The 16,019-nt window shown below is 47.9% G+C and overlaps 1 protein-coding gene across 20 annotated transcripts in view; it reads left to right on the top strand.

The window, feature by feature from the left end:
• Positions 1-16,019, top strand: part of LOC110320361 (myomegalin) — a 196,246-nt gene that overhangs the window by 167,615 nt on the left and 12,612 nt on the right. For 14 of the 20 annotated variants that reach the window (XR_003843679.1, XR_003843680.1, XM_029537270.1 and 11 more), the window contains 10 exons: positions 858-1,293; positions 2,159-2,351; positions 3,342-3,458; positions 4,807-5,335; positions 6,331-6,566; positions 8,057-8,108; positions 9,036-9,259; positions 9,855-10,007; positions 12,039-12,224; positions 15,671-15,922. Coding sequence is in view for 18 of the 20 variants with exons in the window: in XM_029537270.1 (XP_029393130.1) it covers positions 858-1,293; positions 2,159-2,351; positions 3,342-3,458; positions 4,807-5,335; positions 6,331-6,566; positions 8,057-8,108; positions 9,036-9,259; positions 9,855-10,007; positions 12,039-12,224; positions 15,671-15,922 (2,378 nt within the window). In the remaining 2 variants the exon portion in view is untranslated. The remainder of the gene's footprint in view (positions 1-857; positions 1,294-2,158; positions 2,352-3,341; positions 3,459-4,806; positions 5,336-6,330; positions 6,567-8,056; positions 8,109-9,035; positions 9,260-9,854; positions 10,008-12,038; positions 12,225-15,670; positions 15,923-16,019) is intronic. The other 6 variants (XM_021196322.2, XM_029537262.1, XM_021196324.2 and 3 more) reach the window with 4 other exon arrangements.

Here is a 16,019-nt window from a genome sequence, read left to right as displayed (position 1 = left end):
GTGTGTGTGTGTGGTGTGTGTTCTAGCTCAGCATTCACAGTTTAGTCAGTTTTATTATTTCAGGAAATACAGATGTTTTATGTGCCAGGCATGTCTGATGGTCCCAGAAGCACAGGATAAATAGGAAAAATGCAATATCTGCCCTCTGGAAGGTCATCTCCTACTGTATGGACTAGAAATATAGCAAATAATTAAGTAGTTACATTTTGTTTCAGTTCTGATTAATATTATTTATTTGTATTGCTGATCTCCAATTTATCACTAAGTAATTTAAAACCAGTGATAACTAAGGCAATGATGAATCCAGGAAAAAAATTTGTCATAGGCAGGATCTATTTTCTTAAAAACAACAACAACAACAGCTGGGCGGTGGTGGTGCACGCCTTTAATCCCAGCACTTGGGAGACAGAGGCAGGTGGATCTCTGAGTTTGAGGCCAGCCTGGTCTACAGAGTGAGTTCCAGGACTACACAGAGAAACCCTGTCTCAAAACAAAAACAAAGAACAACAACAACAACAACAACAACCCCTTAATATTGTAAGTTTGCTTGTATATTCTAGAGGTCACTACGCATGTGAAACTATATTGCTAAATAAAGGCAAATAGACTAGGGGTCTGATTTACAATCCTTTAGTAATGCTGCCATCAAATGGCTATGGAAGCATGTGGGGTGAGGCCATTTTTCCACACTCACTGGATCTTCTCATGTATCAACTGAGGGCTCATTACAGGTCTCTGAGGTTCAATTATGTACTAGAGTGGCTCTGGGTGTTTCACGGACTAAGATGTGGGTGGAAAGGTCTTTGAAGAGCTGCAGACCCCCACACACCTGACCCCTCATTGTGTGTCTCTCACAGGAACACCATGCTGAGCCTTTGCCTTGAGAATGCAGAGCTGAAGGAGCAGATGGGAGAAGCAATGTCTGATGGATGGGAGGTCGAGGAGGACAAGGAGAAGGGCGAGGTGATGCTGGAGACTGTGGTCGCCAAAGGGGGTCTGAATGAGAACAGCCTTCAGGCTGAGTTCAGGAAAGTCCAGGGGAAACTCAAGAGTGCCTACAACATCATCAACCTCCTCAAAGAACAGCTGGTCCTGAGAAGCTCGGAAGGGAACAGTAAAGAGATGCCAGAGCTCCTCATGCGCCTGGCCAGGGAGGTGGACAGAATGAACACGGGTCTGCCTTCCTCGGGGAAGAACCAGCACCAAGAGCAGAAGAATACAACCACCGCAAGGCCTGGCTCCAGACCCCAGAGCCTCCTGCTCGGGGCAGCCCGCTCAGTGGATAGCTACCAAGTAGGTGTGGGCAGGGGTGAGGCTAGAGACTCAAAGGAAGACTGGGGATTTCAGTTAAATTGTTCTGTGTGGGTTAGGGAATATCAGGGGCTAGCAGGGCTCAGTCATCAGAGGCACCCATTCAGCATCAGAAAGGTTCCACGCTATCTCATGCGTGCCTGAGCATTTAATTCCAGGTTACAGACTGCAATGGCAATTATAAACTGATGTCTGCCCTCCTGGCACTCAATGAGCCAGGATAATGCTTTTCCTTTCCTTTCTTTTTCTTTCTTTCTCCCCCCCTTCCCCAAGATAGGGTTTCTCTGTGTAGCTCTGTAGACCAGGCTGGTCTCAAACTCAGAGATCTGCCCATCTCTGCCTCCCAAGTGCTCGAAGTAAAGGTGTGTGCCACCATTGCCTAGCCACTGTGGCTTTTCATTACATACAACTATCCTGCTGATGGAGTGTTTTGGTTCTTGATGGAGCCTGAACATTGGTGTGCAACGCTATCTTCTTACCACTGCTGTCTCCCCCACAGTTCCAGAATGGTGTGTGTCATGTGCGAGGTCACTGATATCCTTCCGAGGGAAGGAGCTTTGCCTTACATTCAGTGAGATGGAGAACTCAGAGGCTTCTGAGAGGGCCCTGGGGATGGGGACGCGGAGAGGGTGGAGTGGGGATTTCCAACTCTTTCTTTCAAGAGTTTGGGTAAGTGTTTATTACAAGCTGCTTCTGACTGGATTGTCACTGAGAACTACCAAATGGCAGAACTGCTGTGGTAAACACACGGATGCACGCAGTTCACAGCACTGAGACATAGGCGTCACTGTCACCACATAGAGGGTAACCTCAGACTGTCCTGATCTTTGATTGGGTCTTTTTGCAGCTGGAGAACAAGTCCCAGGCCCAAGACTCTGGACATCAGCCAGAATTTAGCCTCCCCGGCTCCACCCAACACCTGCGTTCCCAGCTGGCTCAGTGCAGACAACGATACCAAGATCTCCAGGAGAAGCTGCTCATCTCAGAAGCCACTGTGTTCGCCCAGGCAAACCAGCTGGAGAAGTGCAGAGCCGCATTCAGTGAGTGTCACCAGCTCACCGTCACCTCCGCGTCCTCTGTTCATAAAGTCGCCGGTTTCTCACATTCTTTCAACCCCAACCTATGAACACTTCAGCCATGATACACAGTCTTAGATTTGTGGTGGTGAATACTTTACTCCAATCTGTAGATAAATGGATATAAAGGATAAAGGAAGAAAACAAGGTTTTAATGTTACAGTGAAGGGACCAGAGATGTCTCTGGGTTTAAGAGCACTAGTTGTTCTTCGGAGGACCTCGGTTTAGTTCCCAACACCCCCAAGGTGTCTCACAACCCCTGGTAACTACAGTTCGGGGCATCCAACATTCTCTTCTGGCCTCCGAGGGTACCAGGCATGATCATGGTACACATAGGTACATGTAGGCAAAGCACTCATTACACATAAATTAAAAATAAACACATCTTTAAAGCCACAGGGAAAATATAGGAACAAAACAGACTAACATCTGGGCTTGCTGACCTCCGGGCTGTCAGGAGCTGATAGGATCTCCATGTGATGAGACACTGGGCATATGAACTTAGGAAGTCTAATTTTGGTCCATTTTATATAGTGCTTACCTTATTGGACAGGGCAGGACCAGATGTCTTGGGACTATTCATCACTTCAGCTCCATTGAAACTAAAGACCTTGTGGATAAGGGGCCTAATGGTTTTACTGGGGCTTTCTGACATGGTAGCATGCAGTTCCGGACTTGCCCACGTCTGTCTTCAACTAAGCTTCTGTTTTCAGAAGAGAGCCTCTGCGTGGGCAAGCGAGCGCAGGTTCACCCCTGTGGGGAGCGTGGGCAAGCGCAGGTTCACCCCTGTGGGGAGCGTGCCAACTAGCCGTGACAGGCTTTATCTTCTTTGGACTGGGGTCCAAAAGACCTCCAGGTCCTCCTCTGACTTGTTGGCCAGGGAGTGTGCCACTGAGGTTGAGGGGACATGTGGATGTCCAGATACCCTACAGCGGCCACTGTCTCTGAACACAGGTGAATCCCTGGTGAAGCAGGACAGCAAGCAGATCCAAGTGGACCTTCAAGACCTGGGCTACGAGACTTGTGGCCGAAGTGAGAATGAAGCTGAACGGGAGGAGACCACGAGTCCCGGTGGGTACACAGGGTGGGGCCCGCCTTCTCTCCCCTGAGTCATGCGCTGCATTTGGATGTCTGAGGCCACTCCCACCCGTGATGAGCAGTGGGGTCAGGGAAATTGGGGCCAGGAGATCCAGGACCACAAAAGGACAGGAAATTTGGAAAATTCTTCAAAACTCATCAGTTTGAGCTTCTATAGTTTCTGACACACTGCTGGTTAAAAAAAAAAAATCAATCTGATATTAAAAAAATACCTAGGCCTACTTATTAGAGAAGATCTATGAGCTTTCATGTATATCTAAACTGTAAGTTTAGAATAATTTTTTTTAAATATTGTATTCACAAAGGAGTATTAGGAACTACATGGTTCCTACAGAATTGAAGCTGAGGCAGTATAGAGAGGCAGTTAGGAGCAGAGATCTGGAGACCAGACTGCTGAGCACAAATCCTCTTTGATGAACTTCTCTGCACCTCAGGTTCCCCATCTGCTAAAATGGCAATAAAGCAGCTAGCTATCTAGCTCACTAGGTACTCACGGCAGTGAATGAATTCTAGTAAAACACCCTGACCAGCATTTTACTAGTAAAACGTTGACGATTCCTGTCATCCTGGCTGCTACCTCTCTAGCCCAGCTTGTGGCAATAAATATCCTGACTTGTTTTGATGGTCATATTTTCCTAGGCCTGTTTTCCATGCTGTCTCAACCCAATAGTTTTAGATCAGGCACTGTCAGAAAATGTCATAGAAGCAGTTTGTTCTTTAGTCCTTGTGGTCATTTTACATACATGAGGCTTTGTTTTTTTGTTTTTCTTTTTTAATAAATCTTTATTTCATGTATGTGAGTACACTGTCACTGTCTTCAGACACACGAGAAGAGGGCACCGGATCCCATTACAGATGTTGTGAGCCACCATGTGGTTGCTGGGATTGAACTCAGGACCTCTGGGAGAGCAGTCAGTGCTTTGAACCACTGAGCCATCGCTCCAGCCCAAATGAAGCTTTGTTAATATCTCACTTAGGAGACACTGACTGACCTGTGCGTTAAGGACACAGGTCACTGGAAGGTTTGAACCCTGGGTCTTCAGTGTACATGGTCTGTGACTGACTCACTGTCCACTTACTGTCCTGACACTGAATTTTGGGTTCTCCAGCCAATAAGATTAAAAAGTGACTGTATCTTGCTCACAGGGCTGTTTAGTAAGAAATGCTCAATGTCAATGCCTATCTACAACCAGACCTAAAGAAAGCACTGCTCCGGGTTTTATCCCAGTACTTAGTCCTGTGACCAGTCCACTCCCCACCTCAACAGAGCGTCCACAGCAACATGTCCAGCTTCTCTTCAAGATGTTTCTGTCTCTTTCAGAGTGTGAGGAACACGGTAACCTGAGGCCTGTGGTGCTCGTGGAGGGGCTGTGCTCTGAGCAGGGGTATCTGGACCCTGTCTTGGTCAGCCCACCTGCAAAGAAGCCCTTGGAGAACACGCAGGGAAAGCAAGAGGAGTTCCGGGCACACGGAACTTCGGACGACAGCTCTCTCCTGAGGAAGGACATCCGGGACCTGAAAGCCCAGCTACAGAACGCCAACAAGGTCATCCAGAACCTGAGGAGCCGGGTCCGGTCCCTGTCTGCCACAAGCGACTACTCATCCAGTCTGGAGAGACCCCGCAAGCTGAGAGCCGTGGCGACCCTTGAGGGGGCTTCACCCCACAGCGTCACTGATGAAGACGAGGGGTGGCTGTCGGATGGCACCGGGGCTTTTTACCCTCCAGGGCTCCAGGCCAAGAAGGATCTAGAGAGTCTCATTCAGCGAGTATCCCAGCTGGAGGCCCAGCTCCCCAAAACTGGACTAGAGGGGAAGCTGGCCGAGGAGTTGAGGTCTGCCTCGTGGCCTGGGTAAGCAGGGGACTGTTCAGGCCTTCAGCTTGAGTGATGTCAAAGTCTGTACTTGGAACAGGGCAGTCATCAGAAGGGGACTTATCTAAATGGTGGTTGAGCTGAGGGAACATGGGGACAGGCACAGCTAGCACCACATCGGATGATGGTGGCAGATCTCTGGGCTGTCCTGTTACAGATGTTAAAAACATGACGATGGTATAAGCGGTATAGGGTAGTGGTGAAACTAGTCCCAGACCACTAACTTGAAGTCCTACTTCTGCAACTTAGGAGCTGTGCATAGCACACAACAGTTCCCAGTCTGTTGCCTTACCTATGAAGTGGAGAGAAAAGGGAACCCAGCTCCAGTTATCGGGCTTAACTGACCACTCATCTAGTGCTCAGAGTAGTGTCCACCATATCTCTCAGTGCTAGCTTCAGTTATCCCGATTACCGATTCTTTATGCTGAAGAATACTGATCAGACATACAGCGCATCCTCTGTCCTGATGATTGCTAAGTAACAAACCATCTCAAGACAGCGGCTTTCCCATCTCTCATCATTCTCTGGGCTGACTTGATTCAACTGAGCCTCCATTGTGTTATCCAGGTTAACACGGGGACAGAACCTTCCAGACCTTCCTGTGTAGATAATAACCTTGGTCCTAGGATTTAAGAAATTCTAAATATTTATAGAGTAGCTACTGTGCTACTGTGTCCACCTATATTGGAGCTCTATGAGAGGTAAAATTTAGGGTTTTCTTTACTCTCACAGGATTTATGGTTTAGTTTTGAGCATAAGGTTAACATTCTAGAGGAGCTAAGAACAATGGCATCCTCTAAGTGTTTGGGTGCAGTAGCTTCTTGGCATGAAATTCACTTTAAACACCTTCCATGGATAGATAGGATTCTGAGCCAGGAACTCCTTAAGTATGTTCTCACAGACGACTCTAAGGAGCTCCTGTAACTTATCATTCAGTTTTTCATTCTTCCTCGCTCTTCTCTTTCCTGCACTAGAAAATATGATTCCTTGATTCAGGATCAGGCCCGAGAACTATCATATCTGCGTCAAAAAATACGAGAAGGGAGGGGGATATGTTATCTTCTCACCCAACATGCAAAAGATACCGTAAAATCTTTTGAGGACCTCCTAAGGAGCAACGACATTGACTACTACCTGGGCCAGAGCTTCCGGGAGCAACTAGCCCAGGGAGGTCAGCTGACAGAGAGACTCACCAGCAAACTCAGCACAAGTAAGTCAGCCACTGGCACAGTCCTAGGCTCAGGTGGCCACCATTTGTCCGCAGCAGCATTGTGTTCTACAGTCCAGGTGGCCTTCATGTGTTTTGTTTTGTTTTCCTGAGACAGGGTTTCTCTGTGTAGCCCTGGCAGTCCTGGAATTCACTCTGTAGACCAGGCTGGCCTCGAACTCAGAAATCAGCCTGCCTCTGCCTCTCAAGTGCTTGGATTAAAGGCGTGCGCCACCACCGCCCAGCTCCCTTCATGTCTTGAGGGCCACTTCTGATATAGGACTCTGGTGAGCAGCACCAAGAATGGCAGTTACAGCTGTACTGCCACGTATACTGGCACACTCCAAAATCCCAGGACTCAGGAGGCTGAGGTAGAGAATTGGGAGTTTGGGTCGACCTACAGGAAAAGGGATTGTCGTCTCAGATAGGTTGATATGAGTTTACGGTCACATGCCCTTATATATGGGAGTCAGTCTGCCACAGAATGTGGAGGCTGAAAAATCCCAGAGAACAGCTGGGGAAGTATCTTGTGATCAGTGAGAAAAAATACATTCAGGTTTTAGCCCCGATTTAGACATATGAAGTCATGGTTGTGACCTCCTTGTCAGGGAGTGCCTCCCTGGTGAGATTAGGTGAGCTACCTGCTCACCACGCTAAAGAAGTGTTATGGGTGTTCCCTCACAAGTGGAGTCAGAAGACAATCTAAAACTATTAGTAATGGCAAGCATGACAGAGGGAGGCCAAGCTTAGAGAGAAGCGCCCAGCAGGAGGGGTGGGGGTAAGTGGGCAACAGAGCCCTTTATGATCACAGGCCTTCTGTACGCCTGTGCAAGGCTTACGATGAAGTCCATCGTTTTGAATTGTTAATTTGTGCTGATGAAAAGGACATAACTCAGGGCTGGAGAAGTAGCTGGGTTACTAAAGTGCTGGTCTGGCAATCAAGAAGACCTGGGTTCAGTCCCCAGAATCTACATACACAACCTGTACATGGCAACACACTCATTGCCATAGCCCCGAAGAGCCAGGGACAGATGGGTCCCCTGGGCTTGCTGGCCAGACAGACTTGCTTAGTTGGTGAGTCCAAGTTCAGTGAGGGACTGTCTCAAAAAAAGATGGGAAAAGTGGTGAATGGCTCCTCTGAGCAATAAGACCCAAGGTTGTCTCCCGGCCTCAACAAGCATGCACACTCTCACACGTATATACACACACATGAACACATGTGCACATGTACAAGGACACACAAACTACATTTTTACCCTAACCCTACATGTACACATACACATGCATATGCACACATGACACATACATGCACACACATATACATATGTATATGTATACATGTGCATACACAGAGACATAGTTTGAACACTCAAAGTAACTTTCCTGAACCTATGTGTGGCATAATAGCTGTTCTGTGTCCTAGTGGGACCTGTGCTTTCCAAGGTATGATGTGGCATTCATTTAACTTGTTACTTTTCAAATTTGATTTTCAGAGGATCACAAAAGTGAAAAAGAAGAAGCTGGACTTGAGCCACTGGCCCTCAGGTAATTCTGAAGGCAGTCTGTAAAAGGGATCCAGTCAGGGTAACCCCAGGCTCACAGATGAGGCGGGGAAGTGGACGAGATTAATGCAGGAGTTCATTGAACACTCACTGGCTTGCTTCCAAATTCTTTTCTTTTGATACGATGTTTTTTGCTGCAGTGATGTTTCAGGCATGGTAAGCTAGAAGCAGTCTGATCGACAGCTGAACCATGTGTGTATCAAGAGTCCACTTCCCTCCCTGCTCCCCACCCCAGGACTTTCCTGCAAGGTTGGCCTGCCCTAGGTTTTATTGACAGCTAGCTTAGTAGTCCCTCGGTATTCTTGGAGAAAGAAGAATCCCGTGAGAGTATATAGAGAAAGAGACCCAGATGGCGTAGATCACTGGAAGGCCGTAGTCCCTCAGGGAAAATAGTCAGTTTGTAGTGCTCATGCACACACTGGCTCGGGGTCATTTGTGGCCACTGCTCTGAGCTCTTTGTGTCATGATGGTGCCTCAGACCCTGTAAGTCCTGCTCAAAATGCCTGCAGTAAGGGACATGGCATTTGTGGCTTTTCTTTTTTGTTTCTCATCTGTCAGTGGCACACAAAGGGCCTACACTTGAACCAACCAGCTGACGCCACTTGTCCTAGTTTCTGATGCTGTGACAATATTTTGTTCCACATTTTTCAAGGCTCCCTTTGATTTTTACAAGTGTTGGAGATGCTAATAGTCCTCAGACTGCCACACCTTAAAGGACTGGCTGTGCCCTTGCTGGTGCTCAGCATGTGGCCTGTCTACTGCATAGCTACTGCCATCTAGCTGTTTATGGCACACGTCCCCTCCATGCCCAGAATGGTGCCCTTGGCTTACGTGGATTTCCCTGTGGGCTTTAGTGACGACTAGCCTGGGTTACCTTGGCTTCATCTGTGGCCGGTTCCTTCCCCACCAGGCTCAGCAGGGAACTACAGGAGAAAGAGAAAGTGATTGAGGTCCTGCAGGCCAAGCTGGATGCCCAGTCTCCCTCACCCCCAAGCAGCCATGCCGTGTCTGACTCCCACCGCTCCGCCAGCAGCACATCCTTCCTGTCGGATGACATAGAAGCCTGCTCTGACATGGACGTAGCCAGCGAGTACACACACTATGAAGAGAAGAAACCCTCACCCAGTCACTCAGGTAGCCTCCACCGTCGGAGTGGTACCTTCTCTGTCTAGACCGAGAGGAGACCTTGGGATCCAGGCCTTATAGTCCACTTTGGTGTGTAGCAGGCTGAATGCAACATGGCTCTGGAACCAAGTCCCAAGCACAGGCTCCCCAGGGTTTAGATCCTTGCTCTGTCCCTGACTCTACCAGTATCTGTCACTCTGAGTCCTGCCACCAGGCACATGAGGACATGTAATTCCAAGTGAGAAGATGGTGGCCAACCTTTACTTCTCATTGATTCTGTCTGCTAGACCTCCTTCTTTGAGATGGAGCACCCTATGTCCCTAGTTTCTGCACAGTGGCCCCTGAGAATCTGTGGGTTCCCAGAGTCTCTGCCACAGGAGCTCCCTCAGAATTTCCAGGTTCTCAACTCCCTCTGTCCCCCAAGGGCAGTTCTCTTACTGAAGGAGCTATCTGAAAGCTTGAAAATAAATACTGCAATAGGTCCCTGTCCCTGGGGCCTTCCATGACAGCCAGCCTCGGGCCCTGGTACCCTGGATGCTACAAGGCCTGGGCTCCAGATCTCTGTAGAACACCAAACATTTTCTTTCCTTCACGGGCTTTGTAGACTCCATCCATCTTTCGAGTCATTCTCCTGTGTTGTCTTCTAACCCATCAGCAGCCAGTGCATCTCAGGGGCTTAAGGGCGAGTCCAGCAGCAGCCCCATCAGCTTGCCAACTCCCCAGAATCCCCCTAAGGAGGCCAGCCAGGCCCATCCAGGTATGCAAAAGCCAGTGGGACAGTAGCATCATCTCTCTCTCAGATGCCTGCTTGGTTTCCTTCAGGGAGAAGGATGGAAAGTGCTGGAAGCCAAAAATCTATCATGTTCTACCCAAATCAGGAGGCCATTCTCATTTAACATCTGTGTCTGTTTTTTAAAAATTAGAAAGTAAGACACCTGCAATAAGCTTTGATCTATGGACTGGTTTTGACTAATAGCTGGCTTTTTAAATAAGCACCTTTGTTTCTCTCACTCACCCTGGGGAGCAGAGGTCAACATTTTTTATAGGGTTACAATAGCCAAAGAACAGAAAGAAACATCTACTGTCCCGTGCATACTACCTACTTATCCAGCCCAGTGCTTCTTCCATGGGTGATGCAGCTAACTTCAGAGTTCAGTGCTGCTTGTCTTTTATCACCAGTGATGGCTTTGTGGATGGTATGTATGTATTTTGGCGACGGTGAAAGGAAAACATTCACTTTCACGTCTCAGCATAGCTGTCAGACGTCTCATCGATGGCTCACAGTTCTGCTTCAGAGATGGCAGAGAAAGGCCAGTCCCTGCTTCCTGCCTTCCTCCATGGCTGTGTACCTTCATGTAGTGTGTAATGAGGTCTGAGTCCCAGAAAAGCATGGCCCTTTTTTCTGCCACCTTCACCCTTCCCGAGGGCAACCACAGTCTTAAGCGAGGCGTCTATATACCTGCGCCTGGGCTCTGGGCTTCTGGGTCTGAGCGAGCAGCAGCTGGACCAAGACATCTGCTAGCACAGACAACCTGCTTAAATGCTTTCAGCTCAAAGGGAGCCTATGGTCAATGCCTTCATAAAAGATCCCTGGGCTGTGTCTCTACAAATGCTGTTTGGCTGTGTGCAGTATCACTGATGCAGCATCAGCACCATGGAATCAATGATGTATTGTAGATGTCATCATGTCTTGTACATAAGGCCTCCTCCTCAAGATAGTCTTGATTTCTGCCCTGCTCCTCAATGGGAAGAGAAAACAGATTAAAACATTAGATTTTTTTTTTCCACAATGTTTCTACAGATTTGGCTGCCCATGTACCACATGGATTCTAAGGGAAACATTGTGTTTTGTTTTGTTTTGTTTTGTTTTTTAACTTCTGGGCTCCACTCCCAGGGTTTATCACTCTACTACTGTTCTACACTAAGGCAGGTCTGTGTGCACTGAGAGTTGTGATACACTTAGGAGTAGCATGGTGACTTGAGGCTAGTCTATACTGCATAGTAAGATCTTGTCAAAGGAAGGGGCAGAAAGAAAAGGAGAAAAAGGAGGGTGGAACCTTTGCAGAAGGGGGCTGGGAAGAAGGAGGGCAAACAAGACTGTAAGTACCCTCCTGGGAGAATATGATCATAGTATATCACACACATGTACAGACATGTCACAATGCAGCCTACCCCCTACTCAATGAATATAAGCTGATAAAAATATTAATTAGTTCTCTCAGACAGCTTTGCAGGCCATTAACTCATCCGTGCCCCCATGGCTGTTTCTCATCTTATGAGTGAACACACTGCTTTAGAGTTCTAAAGTGTGTTCCCAGAGTATACCGAATAGTAATGCCTGGTCTAGTCTGCCCTCCCCAGGATGATCCTGGTGCAGTTCCAAGAAAACAAACAAAACAAAACAAAGCAATAGTTCTCAGTGAGTGGGGTGGATAGTCTTTTCCCAGAGACAAGGGCCGGCACATCCTTGGACCAGCACCACGGGGGCCTTTGAGGAAATAAGCAGAGCCATCCTGATGTTTGGTAGGGATGAGTTATGCCACCTTGCCTCTGTAGCCAACCGTCTCCATGTGGGACAAAGGCTACATATGCAGGTGAGCCTGGCCAAGGGATAAATAAGGAGGAGAGACCTACAAGGCTGCTTCTTAGGAGTAACTTGGCCTTGCTGGCTTAGCAAGTGTGGCCACATGACGGGCCCACGTCTGATCAGAGAATGGTCGACCGTCTCTGCTTTTCTCTTGCTTTCTCTCTAATGACATCTCCTCTCTCCCTCACTCTTTCTTTCTAGGCTTTCACTTTAACTCCATACACAAGCCGGCTAGCCTTTCCCAGACACCAATGCACTCCACTCTGCCCAGCTTCGTGCCTTTCAGCCCCTCTGGGCCTCCCCTTCTTGGTTGCTGTGAGACACCGGTGGTGTCCTTGGCTGAGGCTCAACAAGAGCTGCAGATGCTGCAGAAGCAGCTGGGAGAAAGTGAGCACCGTTGTTGCCTTGGTGTGCTTATGAGTGGCGGCCCACTCTCGGCTGCTCTGCATGGCTTTGGCGTGATGGTGGCAAAGGGAAAAACGAGGCGCGGGTCACAGGCGGCAGATGGAGGGAAAGCTTGCTTGCTTCTTGTCTGAAATGCATCTGCTCTTGTCTCTGGGGTGTGCACATCAGCTACGGGAGGTATTCAGAAACCTGGCACTCACAGACTGCTAACAGAGTTGGCCCAAGACTATATGTTAGTGTGCATCCCTGGTAGGCTGGGAAGTCCTTATTGGCAGGTGGGATAAAGAAGTTATGCTTTGCCCTTGTGGGGTGACATATGTTAAAGCTATGACCACATTTACTGACTGCTTTTGGAGACTGTCATATCTCTTGCTGCAGACTGCTCTTAATTAAGTGCCCAACATCATCGGCATAATATACATACATAGGGTGGTGTCAAGATTCAGAAGGAGAGCTGGGTAGAGCATCTTTTCTTGTCGTTCAAGGTTCATTTTACCCCCCAAAAGGACATGAGACACATAAATGGATAGACTTATAAACGCAGGCTGTGGCAGTTGTGAATTCTGTCCTCTGACTCCACAGGTGGTGAATTCAAAGGGACTGCAGAGTTCATAGAAAGGGGATCTGCTGGGTGTGTGCACTGACGCTTCATTGTAAGATGATGCACATGATCATTTTAGGTGTAGAAAAAAAGAATGATTTTTAAAAACAACTAGAAAGAGTTTGGCGATTATGCTCAAGTCACATTCTGTGCCTGTGACAGAGCCTGAGTGAGCAAGAACAGAGTCTCCACACCTAGGGTGAGTCTCCACACCTGGGGTGAGTCTCCACACCTGCGGTGAGTCTCCACACCTGCGGTATTTACTGACCGCAGATCACAGCCTGGAGTTTAAATCTGCAAAGCCTCTCATGGAGCTTGGATCAGCTTGGGTTTTTTTGTTTATTTGTTTGTTTGTGTTTGTGTTTGTTTTTGTTTTTGTCAACCCCCAAAATGGATAGTTTGTTTAATGCACACCCAGCTTGATTTACAGAATCCATGAGACCATACCAAGTTTTCAGGAAACATTGGCAATTCTGTTGGCTATGAAATCTTAGGGTGTAAATCTTCTCAAACCACCATTTCTCCAGAACATCAGTGTAGAGCTTACCCAACACTACTATAGTCTTGCCTGTGCCTCCCAAGAGTCCTGTGCAGTGCATGGAGTTAGAGCAGGCAGCAAAGACTCAAGGTAATGGCCTAGTGGGAGAGATGAGAGATGGCTTTGGAGCCTGTCTTCTGCTCCTCCGGTGTGATTTCCCCCATACCTTTGCACTAGGGTAGTTTAGATGCCCCGATGCTTAGGCAATGGGCTGAGCCCAGTGGAAACACTCTGGCCATTCTTTAGAGCCAAGTTCTCTTTCTCTTTAGAGACCAGCTAATGGTCTAGGACTTATGACCAAAGACTGTTCTTTAGCAGTTCTGACACCAACAAGTATGTCTTGTGTTGAGATGACATAAACATTTTTTGGCTTCTCTTTCCTTCTCTCCACCCCCCTTTTCTGTACCTTTTTATGACTGTCAACAGATCTTTGTGGAAAGCAAAAAAACGGAAGGAAAACCCTGTGCATCGTGGGTTGGAGTTATAGTCTCAGGCTCTTGATGTTGGTTCAGATGAGCCCAGCCTTTGTAAAGAATTACTGTAGCCCTTCCTTTTCCCATCTGTAGGCATGGTTCTCTTTGAGGGACCATCGCCCAGTGCTCACTGTCTATTGTGAATCACTTTTCCATGTAGACACTAGTACATGGTAGCTTCCCAGGTGTGTGTGGGGGGCCGAGAGCTCCTGATATGATGTCTTTGCATGCTATAAGGCAGAGGCTCTGGATGTGTAACCGGAGGAAACTGGATCACAAAGATACCAATCACTGGTACCAATGGACTTAAAGCCTCTCTTGGTCCTTGCCTTGTTTAGGGCTAAGGTAGCATCAGGTATGAAAGGAATAGGAAATCATATCTTTGTTAAGTCCCCACTAAAAAGTATAAATGCTGAAATCCTTAGTCTCCTCTGCTTTAAGCCTAATGAGTGACTAGAATAACAGGAGAAGGAAAGGCCAAGCACAATACTTCTCAAAGTTACAGCCTGTTAAAATCTCCTGAGATGACTTTCCTAAATGTCCAGTGCTCAACGGGCATCTTACACCTATCTGTGGTAGCCCAAGTGTGTGTGTGTGTGTGTGTGTGTGTTTACCTTAGGTGATTCTAGCAGATAGTCCAATGTGAGAACTAGTTCTGAGGATGAAAATCTGTCAGTAGCAGTTGTAGTTGTACCAATCCTTGCCCAGAGTCTGATATGCTTGGAGGAAATGATGGATGGCCTCATTCCTGTTTGCTTAGAGGGAGCTGCCTGTCTACTTTGCCTGTGTTGATAATTATTGGAAGAAATCAGCCTTCCACACTGTCTGAACTATGGCCCCGTGCATCCCTTTACATCCCCCCAACACTCCTTCCCTATTCTTGGCTTAAAAAAAAAAAAAAACAGAAGTAGTAATCTAAACATAGGGACCCTCCTTTCAGACACTCCCTAGATAGATCAGAAACAGGCTATAAAGGACATCACCTGCCTCTGCTTACAGTGTTCAATGAGAGGCCTCGTTTTCATAGTCTTTGAAAGCATTGTCCTAGGGAAGAGGAGGTCCCGATGCCCTCCTTAGGATATGTTTGATGGTTCGTTAAGTCGATGGTCTTTATCCTTCCTAATACACGCTGTGACCCCCCAACCATAAAATTATTTTGTTGCTACTCCATAACTGTAATTTTGCTGCTGTTATGAATCATACTACAAATATCTGATATGCAACCCTTGGGAAAGGGTCAGTCATCCCCAAACGGGTTGCAACCTACAGGTTGAGAGCCATTGCTTTAAGGTTTGATGACTGTGGAGGGGATCCAGATCACAACTTTTCTTATACAGGGGGTTTTCCAACGTGAACAAAGAGTTCTTCAATCTGGAAAGGTCATATCCCCTCCCTGTCTCCCTGAAGGAGGCTTGGAAAGACCGACTGGTTAGCGTTGGGCAAAGGCAAACAGATGCTACCACTTGTGGGTGTGCCCAGTGAGATAGCCCATCACATTCTTTATCCCTAACTATGGGATGTCTCCTACTTCCAGAACTTTTCTGGATTCAATCATGAGGAATAACAGTAGGACCGAGGAGTGGAGGAGCCCCTGGGCTTTTCAGACCCTCCTCTAGGTGTCTCCTGCTCGGAAATGCCAAGAGTGAAAGTCAGGCTTGAGGCTTTGAGTCTTCATCTAACCGATATTTTGTGATGAACTGGGGTACTAACCTCTCCCGACCCCATGTCCACCCGTAGTCTCCATTCTCAGACATCTTGATGCCCTTACCGCTCTTGGCCGCTGATAGCCTCTCTCATTGTATTTCTATCTGCCCAGGTGTTAGCACCGCCCCTCCCGCCTCCACATCCACGCTGCTCAGCAACCATACAGAAGCTAGCTCTCCCCACTACGTCAACCCTGCTCAGCCCCACTCTCCGACAAGGGGCACCATAGAGCTGGGACGAATCCTGGAGCCTGGATACCTGGGTAGCAGTGGCCAGTGGGACCTGATGAGGCCTCAGAAAGGGAGCGTCTCTGGGGAGCTGTCCTCAGGCTCCTCGATGTACCAGCTTAACTCCAAACCCACAGGTAAGGTACAGAGCTGGGACTTTCTCTCCTCAGTCAGGAAATACATAGAAAGGATACAACGACTCTACCCCTCAAACGTGCTCTATGCACAAAATCC

The sequence above is a fragment of the Mus pahari genome, chromosome 4, assembly GCF_900095145.1.
Source record: "Mus pahari chromosome 4, PAHARI_EIJ_v1.1, whole genome shotgun sequence".
NCBI lineage: Eukaryota > Metazoa > Chordata > Mammalia > Rodentia > Muridae > Mus > Mus pahari.
The sequence above is the reverse complement of the archived record's forward strand: the minus strand, read 5'-3'. Positions and strand labels throughout refer to the sequence as shown.